The sequence below is a fragment of the Orycteropus afer genome, unplaced genomic scaffold, assembly GCF_000298275.1.
Source record: "Orycteropus afer afer isolate SDZICR_OR568_19922 unplaced genomic scaffold, OryAfe1.0 scaffold00029, whole genome shotgun sequence".
Lineage (NCBI taxonomy): Eukaryota > Metazoa > Chordata > Mammalia > Tubulidentata > Orycteropodidae > Orycteropus > Orycteropus afer.
Genome location: NW_006921616.1, coordinates 1,629,500 through 1,646,439, shown reverse-complemented (window position 1 = coordinate 1,646,439; position 16,940 = coordinate 1,629,500). Strand labels below are relative to the sequence as shown.

The 16,940-nt window shown below is 37.7% G+C and overlaps 1 protein-coding gene across 1 annotated transcript in view; it reads right to left on the bottom strand.

Annotated features, from left to right (window-relative positions):
- Positions 1 to 13,187, bottom strand: part of CDH19 (cadherin 19) — a 78,357-nt gene extending 65,170 nt beyond the window's left edge. Inside the window, exons 1-2 of the mRNA XM_007935484.1 lie at positions 12,993 to 13,187; positions 2,621 to 2,915 (exon numbers count right to left, since the gene is read on the bottom strand). Coding sequence (XP_007933675.1) covers positions 2,621 to 2,915; positions 12,993 to 13,187 — 490 coding nt within the window. The remainder of the gene's footprint in view (positions 1 to 2,620; positions 2,916 to 12,992) is intronic.
- Positions 13,188 to 16,940: the final 3,753 nt, after the last annotated feature.

Below are 16,940 nucleotides of genomic sequence, written 5' to 3'. Positions count from 1 at the left end.
TTAATTGGTTTCCCTTTTCTTTGTTGAAGAGGGTCTGTGCAATCCTTCTGCCTAGTCCGCCATCTTGCTGGAACTCCCCCTCCTTCTTTGTTGACTTCCTAATATTTTATGAAGAAGGAAGAACAAAGGCAAATCTATGCATTTGAAGTATGGTGTTGGCAAAGAATTTTAAATATACCATAGACTGCAAGAGTCAGATCTGACTCAACAGCAGTGAGTTTGGTTTTCTGCTTTAAAGACTGAAAGAAGTATGGACAAATCTGTCTTTGAAAAGGTATAGCCAGATGCTCCTTAGAAGGAAGAATGGCTAGTCCCTGGGGAACAATCTCATGCTTGGTAAAGTAGAAGCTTGGTGAAATGGGAAGGACATCGACAGGATGGATTGACACAGTGGTGGCAACAATGGGCTGAAGCAGAGCAAGGGCCATGAGGATGCTGTAGGTGCGTAGTGTGTCCTTCTGTTGTACATGGGTCCCTATGCGATAGAACGGACTCAGTGGCACCTAACAACAGCAAAACATACTTTAGGAATAACTAGAAACCATTAGAAAGATAACACCTTTTATAAATTGTTATTCATATATTCTTAAAAGGATATTATAGTAGATAAAAATAGAGGGTCAATAAAAAAGGGACAGACCCTCAACAAGATGGATTGACACAATGACTGTGACAGTGGGCTCAAGCATGGCAATGATTGTGAGGATGGCTCAGGACCAGGCATTTTTTTGCTCTGTTGTGTATGGGCTAAGTATGAGTTGAAACCAACTTGATGTCTACTAACAACAAAATAATGTCATAACAATACATTTGAAGACTCTGCACTAGAAAATTTTAGAATGATTAATCTATTTAGAAAATATGTGGAATACCTTGATTACTTTGCACCTCAACCCATACCCATAGACTCTCTCTGGATTCTACATCCATTAACATCCTCTATTCATCTCCCCAAACAGGCTACCACTTATGTAATATTTTCATACACTTTCCATTCATTCAATCACATCAAATCCAGGCATTCTATGACCCCTGACCTAGTAAGCCAAAAAAGAAAAAAGACCCATTGTTGTGGAGTTGACTCTGACTCATAGTGATCATATGACCACATGACATAGTAGAACTGCCTCATAGGGTTTCCAATGCTATAAATCTTTATAGAAGCAGACTGTCACATCTTTGTCCTGAGGAGAGGCTGGTGAGTTCCAATGGAAAACTTTTCATTTTACAGCAAGGTTCTTTCACCACTGTGTCATCAGAACTCCTCCTGGCCTCATGACTAAAACCAAACTCACTGCCCTCAAGTTGATTCCAAGTGCATAGCACCTCCTATTGGGTTTCTGAGGTGGTAAAGCTTTATGGAAGTAGATTGTCCCATCTTCCTTTTGTGGAGTGGCTGGTGGGTTTGACCTGCCAACCTTCTGGTTAGTACTCAAAGGCCTTAGGCTCTATGTCACCTGGCCTAACAGAACTTATATTTTTCATGACACAGAGATAATAACTTATGGCCTCATAAGATTTATCTAGGAATTTTGGTTCATTGTCATTGATATTCAAAACTCTGATGACAATTTAGTTTCCAGAAATGCTTTCAAGAGCGACAGACGGGACACCATAATGCTTTTCTCAATTTCACTTGAAAAGTTTTAAGTGGAATGTATCCATCTCTCAAATATAAGTGCAGTCAGAGAAACTCATCACCATATGGAAGTAATGTTTTATAAGCAATAAGTATTTTGTAGATTTTTTTTTGCTGATTGACATCCTTAAATGTGATTCTCTGAAGTAAAAAAAAAAAAAAAATCTAAGTTCAAAGTATAATCATTGATGCTGGCTCCAACACAAAAATATACTTAAGAACAATAGACAATAAAATGTTTACACTCATGACTTTGTAAGGGATGACATGGGTACGTAAAAGAGTTCAAAGCCAAATCAACACTCAAGCAAGGAGAGGAAACATTTGGTTTAGTTGTAGTTCTCATTCTCCTTACTGGAAAGACATTTGTTGTTTCAAAGACAGTCGACTGTTATATATTCTGGAGAACATTGATATACAGGTATTGTATTTAAAGTATTAATAAATACCATTGGATTTTGAAAAGGACTTAGAAAATGAATACATACGTGCGGAGGTGTCTACCACCTTTGTTTTGTTTTTGAGTCTTCACGCCACTTGTTTTTTGATGCATACTGTGGTGTTTGTTTTATCAAGTGACTTTTCCTACTTTTATGTACACATCTTATACCATTATCTTCTTTGTCTTCATGAGATAGAAAATTATTTTTCATTTTGGAAAATGGATTCTTAAGTTTAATATATTTGTAAATCAACAAGCTAAACAACTTTGCAAATTGCTCTAATAAGCATGTTTACTCTGTCTTCTTTTTTTATTTTTCCTGTTGCTAGAGATTAGGTGGTCTTTCAATGGGAAAAATAATTTACAATACCATTTTCACAAAATGTTTAACAAATAATATGGTTTTTCAGATATTTTTCTCAAACATGCTTGTAGAAGGAAGAATTGGTGTACAGCTTTAAATAATAATATACAATCCTGGAAGTTTTAAATCTATTTTCATTGTTAATATAGGTTTGATGTAAAGGAATATGCAATACCTTCTGGAGACATCTCTGGAACGATGGCCTCATAAGGTTCATCTAGGAATTTGGGTTCATTGTCATTGATATCCGAAACTCTGATGACAAATTCAGACTCAGGCTCCACAGCCCTTCCGGTCGTGGGGTCTATCACCTGTGCCCTCAGAATGTAGAGCGACTGTTCTTCTCGATCAAGCTTCTTTTCAGCATATATGTCACCTGTTTTGTTGTCAATGTCAAAAATAATCCCAGCTCCATCTCCCAAGAGCTTGTACTGAAAAGAGTTGTTTCCATTGTCTAAATCAGATCTTAGCTGCAAATACAAAGAGGCTCAATTTAGTTTTCAGGAATGCTGAGGTGAACAAATCAATGTGAACGATTTTATCTTAGGGCTGTTAATTATTCTCCAAGTTGATTATGCTGTATAATTTCCATATTGTTTTAAATAAGGTAAAATATTTATTTTAAGATTAAAATATATCTCCAGGTAGAGGAAGGAGTCATTGAATTCTCAATGTCAAGAACTATACAAATTTTATGACTCTAACTAGGTAATTCCAATGCGAAACTGTAATAACTAAAGTATAAATCCTTTTTCATAAATTATGCACATGGAAGTTAGTTCAAGTATGCATTATGACTACACTCTTGCTCACTGAAAGCATATTCTCAAATATTTATATAGGCTAGGACCTAGAGACAGATGGGGAGATAATAAGCTCAGTAAACTTAAATAATGACGCTCTGTCTCTAGGCTGGAAATACATAGAAAATATGGAAATATTAGGAAGAAAACTAGGGAGCATGATGACAACAACCTTAGCACTCCATAGGATACTTACACATATTGTAAAATCTACTAATTGCTGTATATTAATTAACTGAATTAATTCTCTTAATACGAGATACATGATATTGACATAATCAAACTTTTCTACAGATAAGAAACTTTAGGTTCTGAAAATGTTAAAAAGCTTGAAAAAATTACATGACTTTTGCATAAATTCATGATTTAGGCCATAGATTGTCTGATCCCAGATCATACCCCCTAAACACTGTGTAACATGATCCTTTGGCCTTGAGTTTAGGCAGATCAAGTTTTAACTCTCAGTTCCAACACATTCTACTCAACTGCCAAACCTTTTCTTCTGCCGCCCTCATTCTTCCAACTTTTTAAGAGCATATGTGTTCATCATTCATTGTTATAAAGGACTTTATTTACAATTTTGAATTTTATGTGAAGCATTACCGTCCCATTTTGATACATTTAACATTGTTAACGTAACTAGCATAAATTATTTTTATATCAGTCATTGCTGTGAATGTATGATTTTCCTGACTATCTCTTTATGAATATCTCCCTCCTCAAAATGAAGATTTTCTCTGAAAACTCAAGAGTTAACCAAAAAAATAAAACTCTAAAAATAAGATTACTTTTCTGATGGCTCTATTTAAATGTAATTAATAAAAGTTGTAATATGATAGGTGAGAAAATCTTAAACAATTAATGCAGCACATTAATAATGTGCTGAATATCATTATACAATGAAAGAAACATTGGAAAAAATAAAATATTTATATCAACTTTCTGATTGTACTTTTTTTTTCCTTTAAATTTTATTTATTTTGTTCTTGTTGAGAATATACACAGCAAGACATGCATCGATTCAACAGTTCATACATGCAAAATTTAGTGTCATTGATTACATTCTTCAAGCTGGGTAACCATTCTCACCCTCCATTTCTGAGCTGTTTCTCCACCATTAAAATACAATCACTGTCCTCTAAGTTTCCTGTCTAATCTTTTGAGTTGCTGTTTTCAATTTGATCTCATAGAGATAGTTCTTAAAAGAGGATAATGCTCAAGATGGAGGTTTTTTGCTAGTTAGGCTAAGAGGACTTCAGGGTATATTTTAGGCTTAAGTTTTAAAGATAATCTTAGGGCAAAAGTTTCAGGGGTTCATCCACCTGACATAGCTCTAGAAAGTCTACAGTTCATTAGAATCTGAAATTCTGTTCTATATTTTCTCCCTTTTGATCAGTATCCTTCTATGGAATCTTTGGTCAAAACGTTCAGTAATGTTAGCCAGGCACCATGCAGTTCTTTTGGTCTCATGACAAAGGAGGCAGTTGGTCATGGAGACAATTAGGCACATATTCCATATTATCGCATTCCTGATTCTCCTTCTTCCTCTGTCATTCCAGGTGAATAGAAACTAATTGTTTTATCTTAGATGGCCATTTGCCAGTTGTTAAAACCCCAGGCAAGCATTACACAATGAACGAGGAGATAGAATAGAAGCATTAAACATGTTATTAAGCCAATTAATTGGCACGTTCCATGAAACTATGACCCTAAACCTCCAAACCAAGGAAACAAATCTCATGAGGTGTTTGGTTATAAATAACCAGCCTCAGAAGCTACTCTTTATTATTATTATTATTATTCTGTCATTATTGTATGAATACCACTCACACAGCTTTTGCCAATTCAGTTTAGTATAGGTGTACAACTTATGGACAGTAATTACTATAATCAGGTGTGAAACCTTATCCTTATGATTTTTCCATCACCATTAACTTCCTTTTTCCTTCCCTTTAGCCCTTAGTAGCTTTGATCTTCATATATTTGCCTTTCCTTTCCTTTTTATATAAGTGAATTCTTAGAGTATTTGTCCTTTTATGATTGACTTATTTCACTCAGTACAGTATCATCAAACCCCATTCATATTGTAGTATGTATTGAGACTTCCTTTGTCTTGCTGGCTGAGTAGTATTTCATTGGATGTATGGGCTACATTTTGTTTGTCCATTCATCTGTTACTGAGCATTTAGGTCGTTTCTGCCTTTGACTGTTGTGAATAGTGTTGGACTGAACATCGCTGTACAAGTCTCTTTTTGAATTTCTGCCTTCAAGTCTTTTGGGTGCTTTTGTTATTGCATTAAATAATCTATTTTTGAAAGCTAAGACTGATAGAATCATGCTTGCTTGTTCTTCTAAACTTTTTAAGGTTTTAGTTTGCACATTAAGGTCCTTAATCCATTTTGAATTTCTCCTAATGTATAATGTGAGGCAAAGATCCTGTTTCATTTCTCTATTTGGAAATGCAATTTTTTCAGCACCATTTATTAGGGAACTCTCTTTCCCTATCAAATGGACTTAGAACCCTCATCAAAAATCATTCCACTAGTAATGTGTACATTTATTTCTGGAATCTCAATTCTATTTCATTGGTTTAAGAGTCTCTTTTTATAACAATACCAGACAGCTTGATTACAGTGGTCGTATAGTATGTTCCAAAATCAGAAAGTGAATCCTCCTATTTTGTTCTCTTTCAGCATTATTTTAGTTATTTGGGATCTCTTGGCTTTCCATATAACATTAAAGATTTTTTTTTTTCTATTTCTGTAAAGAAGATGATTGGAATTTATTAGGATTATATTGAATATATGGATTGCTTGGGAGTACTATTAACATATTAAAAATGTTAAGTCTTCCAGTCCCTGAGCACAGAAAAATCTTTCTATTTAAGTCTTTATAATCTCTTTGAGAAGTGTTTTATAGTTTTCATTGTATAAGTCCTTCATATCCCTGGTTAGATTTATTTCAAAGTATTTTATTCTCTTAGATATGATTGTAAATGAAATTGCTTCCTTCATAGAATGTATAGAAATACAATGATTTTTGTTTTTTGACCTTGCATCCTGCTATTTTGCTAAATTCCTCTATTAGCTCTAGACATCTTCTTGTGGACTCTTTGGAATAGTGCCAGAGGCACTTGACTGCTAATCAGGTTAGCAGTTCAAACTCTCCAGGTGCTCCACAGAAGGAACACTGGGCAATCTTCTTCCATAAAGAGTTACTGCCTTGGATACCCACAGGGGGTTACTATGAGTTGGAATCAACTCACTGGCAGTGAGTTTGTTTTTGGTTATATATATACAGGTGTGTGTGTGTGTGTGTATGTGTGTGTAAAATCTGACCCACACTAAAGCCACCAGTCACTCCTCAGAAGGAAGGCTGTCAATCTACTTCTGTAGTGATACCGCCTCAGAAACACAAGGAGGGGTCTAAATGAGTCAGGTCTGACCTGATGGCATATAACAACAACACAACACCTTCTTCAATAAACTTTTAGGTGTGCAAAGCCTTTGACCTTTGTTTTTATATATTTTATTATGGGTTACCATGAATATTAAACTTAAGACATTGTATTTACAACATTCCAAGTTACTTCAGTAACATACAAGAAATTCTGTATTTATTCCATTCCTTTCCCCTCTTTACTGTTATCACTAATTAAGTCTTTGTATTTCATTTGTCCTGTGACATAATTTTATCTTTCCTTTTTATATTTTTAGTTATTTAAAAATATGAAAGATAAAACATTTATAATTAGCCAGTATGATTACCTTATTACTAGGTCTTATGCTTGTCCATGTATTTCCCTTTATTAAGGAAAGTTCTTTTTATGTGTAGCTTTGAATTACTTTTCAGTGTCTTTTCCCTTCTGTCTATAGAACTACTATTACTCTTTTTTATAGGACCAGCCTGGTGGATTCTGTTTGCCTGGGAATGTTTTAATTTTACCCTCTTTCTCAAAGGATATAGTATTCTTGGTTCACAGTCTGTTTGTTTGTTTTCCTTTTAGAACTTTAAATATATCATTCCATTACCTTCTGGCCTCCAATGTTTCTGAGGAATAATCGGCAATTATTCTTATTGGGAATCCTTAGTATGTGACTGCTTCTTTCTCACAGCTTTCAGGATTCTCTCTTCATCTTTAATTTTTGAGAATCTAACTTTAATGTGTCTTTGTGTAGATATCTTTGAGTTTATTCTCTTCGGAGTTCTTTGACCTTGCTATCTTTGTAGATTCATTTCTTTTAAGAGATTGTGGAAATTTTCTGTAATTATTTCTTCAAACGTTCTTTCTAACCCTTCTCTCTTTCATCACCTTCTGGAATTCCCATAGTGCATATATTAGATATCTTGTTCATGTCACATAACCTCATTAACCTGTGCTCAGCTTTCTTGAGCCTCTATTCTTGTTGTTTTTCAGCATCTGTAATTTTAACTATCTATCTTCTAATCTGCTGATTCATTCTTCTGTATGATTAAATCTATAAGTAAATCCTACTGTATTTCTCATCTCAATTATTGTTCCTTTTAACTGAATATATTTGATAGATCCTCATTTTGTTCTTGAATTGTTTTCCTTATTCCTTTTTGTTCTTTGCCTATCTTTTCCCTTAGGTTTTTAATTATGCTTAATGTTGTATCATTTTTTTTTTACATTTTCTTCATTATTTGGTTATCCCAAGATGCACTTTCACTCCCTTTGCATGTTCATTTGGATAGGCTATTATTTCTTTGCTTTTTGTGTGTCTGTGTTTTGTTGTCATTGTGTCATTGGGATTTTCAAGGGTGTTAACTTTATCAGTTTTCCCCAGTATTCACTGTTTTTACCCACACTACCTTGTTCAATAAACTCTTAGGTGTGCAAAGTCTTTGACCTTTGCTTACCATTTCCTCTCTCTCTCTCTCTCTCTCTCTCTCTGATAGCTCCTTCTCTCTCCTTGGTTAAATTAGGATGTGAAAGTTTCAGATTTCATTTTTAAACTTTCAATCTCTCCCAAATAGAGTCCATTGTCTCTGATTATTACTCCCTCTCATTTTCTGTTTTTGCAATAGTGTTTTTAGTCAGAAAACCCATACCCAGAGAGCCTGCTTCAGGGCTGGGATTTGCCTGAAGTTGCCTTCCCTGCTCTGTGGAGGCTGCTTCTATCTGAGCTGGGGGTCAGGAGGAAGCACAAGCAGACTTTCCTCCATTTCAGGAGGACCATGAGCTGGCATTCCCCAGAAGGATTTCTGGAAGATGTAGTGTTAGTTTCAGTGTCTCGCTGGCCCTGTGGTGGCTGGGGGAGCACACTTAAGTGAGCCACCTCCTGACTCCATTGTAGGTAACTTTCTGTAGTAGCTAATATCAGAGTAGGAGCCACCAGTTACTGGTTAAGGGAGGTGTAGTCACACTCCAAACAGATGTACTGGGGTAGTCAGCCTTGTTACTGTCAGTGCCTGTCCCATAGTATGTGGAACACACACTGTGGGTGCAGCTTCTATTCAACAATATACCTTCTTCCTAGCACATGGTCACTTCAGTCAGCATTTCTGAGTGCCAATGGTAAGGAGACCCAACAGACTCAAACTGATCCCCATGGAAGTCTTGCTGGTTTTAGATGTGTGAGCTATGGAGTGCACAGGGAGACAGGTGGGGTGCACAGGGAGACAGGTAGAGTGCTGAAAATGGGAACAGACTCCATTGCAGAAGCCTTCTGTAGATGTTTGCAATAGCCTGGCAAACAAGTTACTAGAAGAGGGTGTCACATTCTGGCCAGGTCCCCATAGAGATGTGCCTTGTTGCTATCAGAGTCCCCTCAGTAGTTTGTTGCCTATGAGTCCAGTGTCCACTCAAAATTTCTGATTCCTAACACACAGCAACCTCACTCAGCAGTTCTTAACATCAACTGGTAGTGGGAGCAGACTAAAGCTAACTGACCCCCAGGGAGGTTTGTCTTGTTGCTTTCAGAGGCCAGAGGTATGGGGTGTGCAGGCAGGCAGGTAGCGTGCTGCCTGTGGCAGCAGACTCCACTGCAGGGGCTTCCTGTAGCAATTTATAGCATGCTAGCAGGCCACAGTGTCCAGGTGGACATAGGCTATCATGCTCCAAATAGACCTCTGGGACATCTGCCTTGTAGCTATTAGAGCCCTCCTTGTATGTTGGCTGTAGCGCAGCATCCACTAAAGATGTCTGTTTCTTAGTACACAGCAGCATCAATCAGCAATTCCCAGCCCCAACTGGAAGAAAGAGCAAAAAGACCTGGCCTGACTCCTGGGAGATCTGTTCTGTTGGTTTCAGATGCCTGAGCTGTGGGCTGCACAGGGAGGTCAATCGAGTGTTTACGATGAGAGAAGACTCCATGAAGGAGGCCTTCTATAGCAATTCACAGGAGGCTTGCAGTAGGGATGGTGCTGACGTACTCCGAAAGTGCCCCCAGGAAGTTCTGCCCTGTAGATTTTAGAACAGAAGCTAGGGGTCCTGTCTCTTGGTAGAAGCAAGGGGTATGGTGGTTATGGAAACAGGCTCTTTTTCCAGATCCACTTCCCCAGTTCAGAGCAGCCAGCAGCCCTCATGCTGGAGGGAGTGGAAGAGACCGTGGGAGAAGTAATTTCCCTAGATACCTGCCTCATTGATTTGTTGACCTTTGTCTGTCTGCAGTTCCCTGTTGTTTTCCTCTGCTCCTCAAGTCAGTGTCCTCAAGGTCAAGCACTGTTTCATTGTCTCTCTTGTACTTGTGGGGAAGATCAGAACAATGGCTTGTTTACATCACCATCTTCCCAGAATTCCTATAAAGTCCACTGTCATTGAATTGATTCCAACTCATATAGACCCCCATGGAGTTTCCAAGGCTGTAAATCTTTACAGAAGTGTATTGCCTTATCTTTCTACCATGGAACAGCTGGTGGGTTTGAACCCCTGACCTTCTGAGTAGCAGCCAAAAGTCTTACCTACTATACCACTGGTCCTTTTAATTAGTCAGTCTTACATTTTCTCATAAAATGAAAAGCAAGTCTATATGCCATAATGTTAAGAAAATATGAAAAAATGTGTATGCCATTCAACTCATCAAATGATATATTGTATACATGCTTTATATATGTAGTTGGAAAATATTATTCAGTTTTAGAAGTAAGGGGAGCTCTAGTGGCTTAGTACCAAAGACATTTGACTGCTAACCAGAAGTTGGTGGCTCAAACCCACCAGCCACTCTTCAGAAGGAAAATTGGGCAATCTACTTCCATAGTGACATCACCTAGGAAACCCCAGGATGGATCGCTATTGAGTTAGAGCTGACTCGACAGTAATGATTTTTTTTTTTTTTTTAATTTTTATTAGAGGTAAGAGAAATAAAAATTAATAATGAATAAATGTACTTCAAGTATGTTCACAGAGTCATTTTCATAGACCAGTGAGCTTGAGATTTTTAAGGGTAAAGATTTAAGGAGAAAAAATAATAATATTTGAGAAGCTCTGGAGGAAATACAGCTGGGATGTTGCTTAGAAGTGAGGCAGATGAGACTTTGGCTCTCATACTTTGAACATGTTTTCAGGAGGGACTAGCTCTTGTGGAAAGATGTCATGCTTGGCAAAGCAGATAGCCGGCAGACAAGAGAAAGAGCCTCACGGAGGGAGACTGGCGCAGGGACTGCAACAATGGGCTCTAGCATGGCAATGAGTGCGAAGGTGGCACGGGGCTGGCACTGCTCCGTTCTGTTATACATCGGGTCGCTATGAGTCACAACCGACTTGACGGCACATGACAACACCCCACAGTTGTGCAGAAACTGTATGTGAAGCAGATTTCAATGTCCTGCACTGGAGTATTATGAAATTTTCTGTACTCCTATTCATAAAATGTGTTCTCAATTAGGCAGCTACTATCTATTGGGAAAGCAACTATCACTTTACATTTTCACATAATTGGACTTCCCAATCTCTTTTAACAAATGGTTCACAACGTGAGTTATCTTGCACAAAGCAAGATAACCTTTCATCTATCCTGGCTCTTCAGTAGCAAGCACCTAAACACCCACTTTCCTGCCTTTTAGACCAGTTATCTGTATGTTCCTTCAAGCCGAAGGAAGTTGTAAAAAGGGAAATTTTCAGCAAATTTTCACAGTAATAAAAATAAAACAAAGAAAAAAATAAACCCAGTGTGAAATGAAGCAAAAGATGTGTGTAAGGAGCAGAAGCCAACTAACAAAGTGGAAATTGTGACAGCCATGGAGGTAAGTTGTGTTTGGATCACGCTGGTCCACTTCCTGCAGTGCCTTGTTTACTGAAAGTCACCAGCGGATGGCACCTGTCACCCAGCCAGTGACACGCTAGCACATGGCACTCTGCAGGGTTCATTGCAAATGAGGCAGGAGACACTAAGTTAACTAGCAGACTTAACCATGGTCCTCATTTGTATCCCCACCCGTGTGTTGTGATTGACTTGGACTCATCTCAGGAAATAAAGAGAGGTGACAAATATGAGCTGGTATAGCCGACCCCCCCCCACACACACACAGTGCTTTGGAATCTATTTTCCTGGAAACTCAGACCCTCTCCTCAGACTTTGGGGGAATGTATGATTATACATTTGCTTAATTGGGTACATGGACTCCTATGGAAGTGGTAAGTCATGCTAACACCGCAGTGCTCCTGGAAGAGCCAGGAACAGGAGAGTTCATGAATCCTGAGTGCTTCACCCTGTGGGCCCAATTAAGTTTTACTGCCAGTTAATTAGCGTTAAACTTATTTCAGTTCATCCATCTAGAGAAAGAGCCTTACACAAAAGACCATGGTATTGTAATTACCTTTGCTTTAAACAAGCTAAATAATATTAAAAACCAAAAACAAATAGCAGATGTGCTATTTCATTAAAGGAACTTTTCCTAAAATATATTCTTCTAATAAAATGAAAATAATTATCCTTTGCTGCCAACTTCACTGTTCATATGAAATGTGTGGGCTGCTGTCCCTGCTTAGCTGTAAAAGGATTTGGCATTAATCTGTTTCATTAAAAATTAATGAGGGGTAAATCGACAGCTACTTAGCATAATTGAAAGTCAGGCTAAATATTGTTGGTAAATGATTTCGTTCTCAGTGTGACTGCTTTGATCCATTACCAAAGATAGCACCATCAAATTTCTGCGTGGTTAAATGAGGCTCTAGTTCGCACAGGAGACTGAAGCAACATTTGAAAACTGGAGCTACCCTTGCTCTTATGTTTTTAGTGGATGTCTTAGGTGTTTATAAATCTGAAGCCATTAACTGTGCTGACATTTAACTTTCGAACTATACCACAGAGAAAATATAGAATGACATCAACTATCAAATCTTTGGCAACAAATTCATTCACATTTCATAAAAAAGCTATTTATAGGCAGCCCCCAGTTTACAAACATTCAACTGACCTGCAACTTGTAGTTAAGAGCTCACCCCTGTAAAGCCTATTGTATTAAAATTTCGAGGGGTATACAATGGTTCATAGCAACAGATGGGCACTGCTTTGTGATGTGCACCCAACCTTATTATTATTTCCACTATATTATTATGTTAAAGATGTTTTAGTGTATCAGGAAATGTTTCTTTAATGTTTTTTAAGCATAGAAAGATACACTATTTCCTACATACCAAGACAAACATTTGACTGACCTTAGATATGAACCGTACCGAACTATTTTGACTATGTACAAACTCCTCTTAAAGACATATTTAGGAAGATAACTCATCTATATTACAGGAATGATTGTAATGCAACACTTTCATAAGATAGTTACCTGGCCAATGTGATGTCTAGTGGTATTCATTTCCTCTGGTACAAAAAACTGGTTCCACACCCAGCCACGCTTAGCTCTCCGATAAGATTCCATTGGCTGCTTAACTTCCTGTGTTTCTGAGTTATCGGTGGCTGTAAGGCAGGGCCGTAGGAGAAGAATTCCAACCATAAAAGGTATCAATAAGCAACAATTCATTCTGATGTCTCTTGATTGCAGCTGCTACTCTTCTAAGGAAATGGTGGGTGGTGCAGAAAGATCTTGTGTTACCTTACAATGTGTTTTTACCCTTAAGTATATCTCATGACCCTAAAGTCAAAGAATAAAACAGAATTTCACAAAATTAAAAATAAGATTTTTCTCCCATAATTGCTAAAGGCAGGGTACATTTTTTTCATCTTTAACGGATGTGAATAAATGGGACAAGGCATATATATTTATTGATCTCCCAATTAAGCTAATTTTATTTTGTAGTCCCACTATAATTTTATTGCAATAATTATAAATTTCTGCACAGGTGCAGTTCATTTGGTGTTGCAGTTATAAATTGGCTTGAAGTTTGAGAAGTTGCTTTCGCAGTCTCCATGAGTGACAGCTGACATTGATGTAAGATTTTTTTTTTTTTTATTAGTACTTACTTTCATCTTTCAATCTCAATAAAACTAAAACTTTCCTGTTAAAGCAATAGCCAAGAAGGTGTGTGTGGGGAAAAAGTCAACTTTCTCTTCTTTTTACTCAATAGAAATAATCTTCGTCATACTATTTCTTAAATCATGATATCAGGTGTACTTAATTAAATAGATAGAAGGTTAATTTGGCTTAAAAACTTTGTAGCATTTCATAGTAAGTTATAGTGATGTTATTAAACACTCAGAATAGAAATCCTGTGTATGATACTTACTTTGTTGCATTATGAAAGATGTGCAAAATAAGCTTTTTTATCTTAACAAAACTATAAGCCTATTAGTAAAAAAAAAAAAAACCAGGGCCTTCGAGTCCTTTTCAGGTAGATTGCCCCACCTTCCTTCTGAGGGGTGGCTGGTGGGTTTGAACCTCCAGCCTTCCAGCCTTCTGGTTAAGCAGTCAAGTGCCTTAGGCATTATGCTACCAGAGCTCCTCTTGACCCCAACATGTTGAGTTTTATATTTAACTATCCCCGAGTGGCACAGATAAGTAACACCCTTGTCTGCTAATCAAAAACTTGGCCATTTCAGTGCACTCAGCATTGCCTTGGAGGAAGGCCTGGTGATTCACTTCTGAAAAGTCATCCACTTAAAAGCCTGTGGAGCATAGTCCTACCCTGATGCACGTGGGGTCTTCATGAATTGGAATCCACTGGAAGGAACCTGTTTTTTGTTTCCCTTTTACCTAAAGCTTACTCAACCAACAGCCTTTGAACTGATGTGTGATTCTTATCTTTACATATACAGGTAGTCCCCAACTTACAAAATCCTGGCTTACAGATAACTCACAATTTCCCTTTGTTGTCATTAGGTGCCATAGAGTCAGTGTCCACTTACAGCCACCCTGTATACAACAGAATGAAGCACTGGCCAATCCTGTGCCATTCTCATGATCATTGCCATGTTTGAGCCTATTGTCTCACCCACTGTGTCATTCATCCTGTTAAGAGTCTTCCCCTTTTCACCTTCCCTCTACTTTACCCAGCATGATACTCCTCTCTAGGAACTGGCCCCTTCTGACAACAGGACCAAAGAATGGAGATGATTTCCGGTCATTCTGGCTGTCCTTCTTGCAAGACAGATTTGATCACTCTTCCAGCAGTCTACAATACATTCAATATTCTTGGCCAACCACAATTCAAATGCATCAAATCTCCTTCAGTTTTCTTCATTCATTGTCCAGGTTAGATATGCATAGTAGGTGACTGGTAATACCATGGCTTGGATCAGATGTGCCTTAGTTCACAAAGTGGTGAGATCTTTGCTGTTTAACACCTTAAAGGGGTCTTTTGAAGTAGATTTGTCCATTGTAATACATTATTTGATGCTTCCATGGACGTTGATTGTGCATCTAAGAAAAATGAAATCCTTGACAACTTCAATCTTTTCTCTCTTTATCAGTTGTTGTTTATGGGTCTGGTCATGAGGATTTTTGTTTTATGCTGAGGTGTAATCCATTCTGAAGGTTGTAGTCTTTCATGTTCATCAGTAAATACCTCATGTTCTCTTCACTTTCAACAAGCAAGGCTGTATCATATGCATATCACAAGCTGTTAATGAATCTTCCTCCAATTCTGATGTCATGTTCTTTTTCATATAGTTGAGCTTCTGGGATTATTTGCTCAGCATGCAGATTGAATAAGTGTGCTAAAAGGGTACAACCCTGACACATTTTGATGTTGTTATATGCTGTCGAGTCATCTCCGACTCATAACGACCTTATATACAACAGAATGAAACACTGCACGGCCCTGTGCCAGCCTCACAATCCCTACTATACCTGACCCATCACTTCAACCACTTGTTAACCCATCTTGTTGAGAGCCTTCCCCTTTTTTGTTGACCCTCCACTTTAGCAAGCATGATATGCTTCTCCAGAGAAGGTCCCTTCTGTCAATATGACCAAAGTGGGTGAGATGAAGTCTGGCCATTCTCACTTCCAAGGAGCATTCTGGCTGCACTTCTTCCAGGACAGATTTGTTAGTTACGTTAACAGTCCATGGTACTTTCAGCATTCTTCACCAACACCACAACTCAAAAGCATCAACTTTTCTTCGATCTTCCTTATTCATTGTCCAGCTTTCATATGCATATGAGGTGACTGAAAATGTCATGTCTTGGGTTAGGTGCATCTTAGTCTTCAAGGAGATATCTTTGCTCTTCAGCACTTGAAAGAGGTCTTTTGCAACAGATTTGCCCAATGCAATATGTCTTTTGATATCTTGACTGCTACTTCCATTGTCATTGTTTGTAGAACTAAGTAATATGAAGTCTTTGACAACATCAATCTTTTCTCCATTTATCATGGTCCTACTTATTGGTCTAGTTGTGAGGATTATTGTTTTCTTTATATTGAGATGCAATCCAAACTGCAGACTTTAGTCTTCAATCTTCGTCAGTAAGTGCTTGAAGTCATACTCACCTTCAGCAAGCAAAGTTGTGTTGTTAGTGTGATGCAGGTTGTTAATGATTCTTCCTCCAATCCTGATGTCACATTCTTCTTCATATAGTCCAGTTTATAGGATTATTTGTTCACCATATTGATCGAATAAATATGGTGAAAGGATACAGCCCTGACACACTCCCATCTTGTTTTTAAACCATATAGTGTCCTCTTGTTTTGTTCAAATGACAGCCTCCTGGTCTATGTACAGCTTCCTCATGAGTACAATTAAGTGTTTGGGAATTTCCATTCTTCTCAATGTTATCCACAATTTGTTATAATCCACACAATAAAATGTCTTTGCATAGTCAATAAAACACAAGTAAACTTATTTCTGGTGTTCGTTGTTTTGAGCCAAGATCCATCTGACATCAGCTGTGATATCCCTCACTTTACGTTCCCTTCTGAATTCAGCTTGCATTTCTGGAAGTTCTCTGTCAATATACTACTGCGCCTATTTTTGAATTATCTTCAGTAAGATTTTACTTGTGTGTCATATCAATGATATTGTTCAGTAATTTCCACATTCTTAGGGATCACCTTTCTTTGTAATGGGCACAAATATGGATCTCTTGCAGTCAGTTGAGGAGGTAGCTGTCTTTCAAATCTCCTTGCATCGCTGAGTGAGTGCCTCCGGTGCAGCATCCTTTTTTTGAAACATCTCCATGGGTGTTCCGTCAATTTCTGGAGCCTTGTTTTTTTGCCAATTCCTTCAGTGCAGCTTTGACTTCTTTCTTCATTACCATTGGTTCTTGATCATATGCCACCTCCTGAAATGGATGAACATCTACCAATACTTATTGGTATAATGACTCTGTATATCCC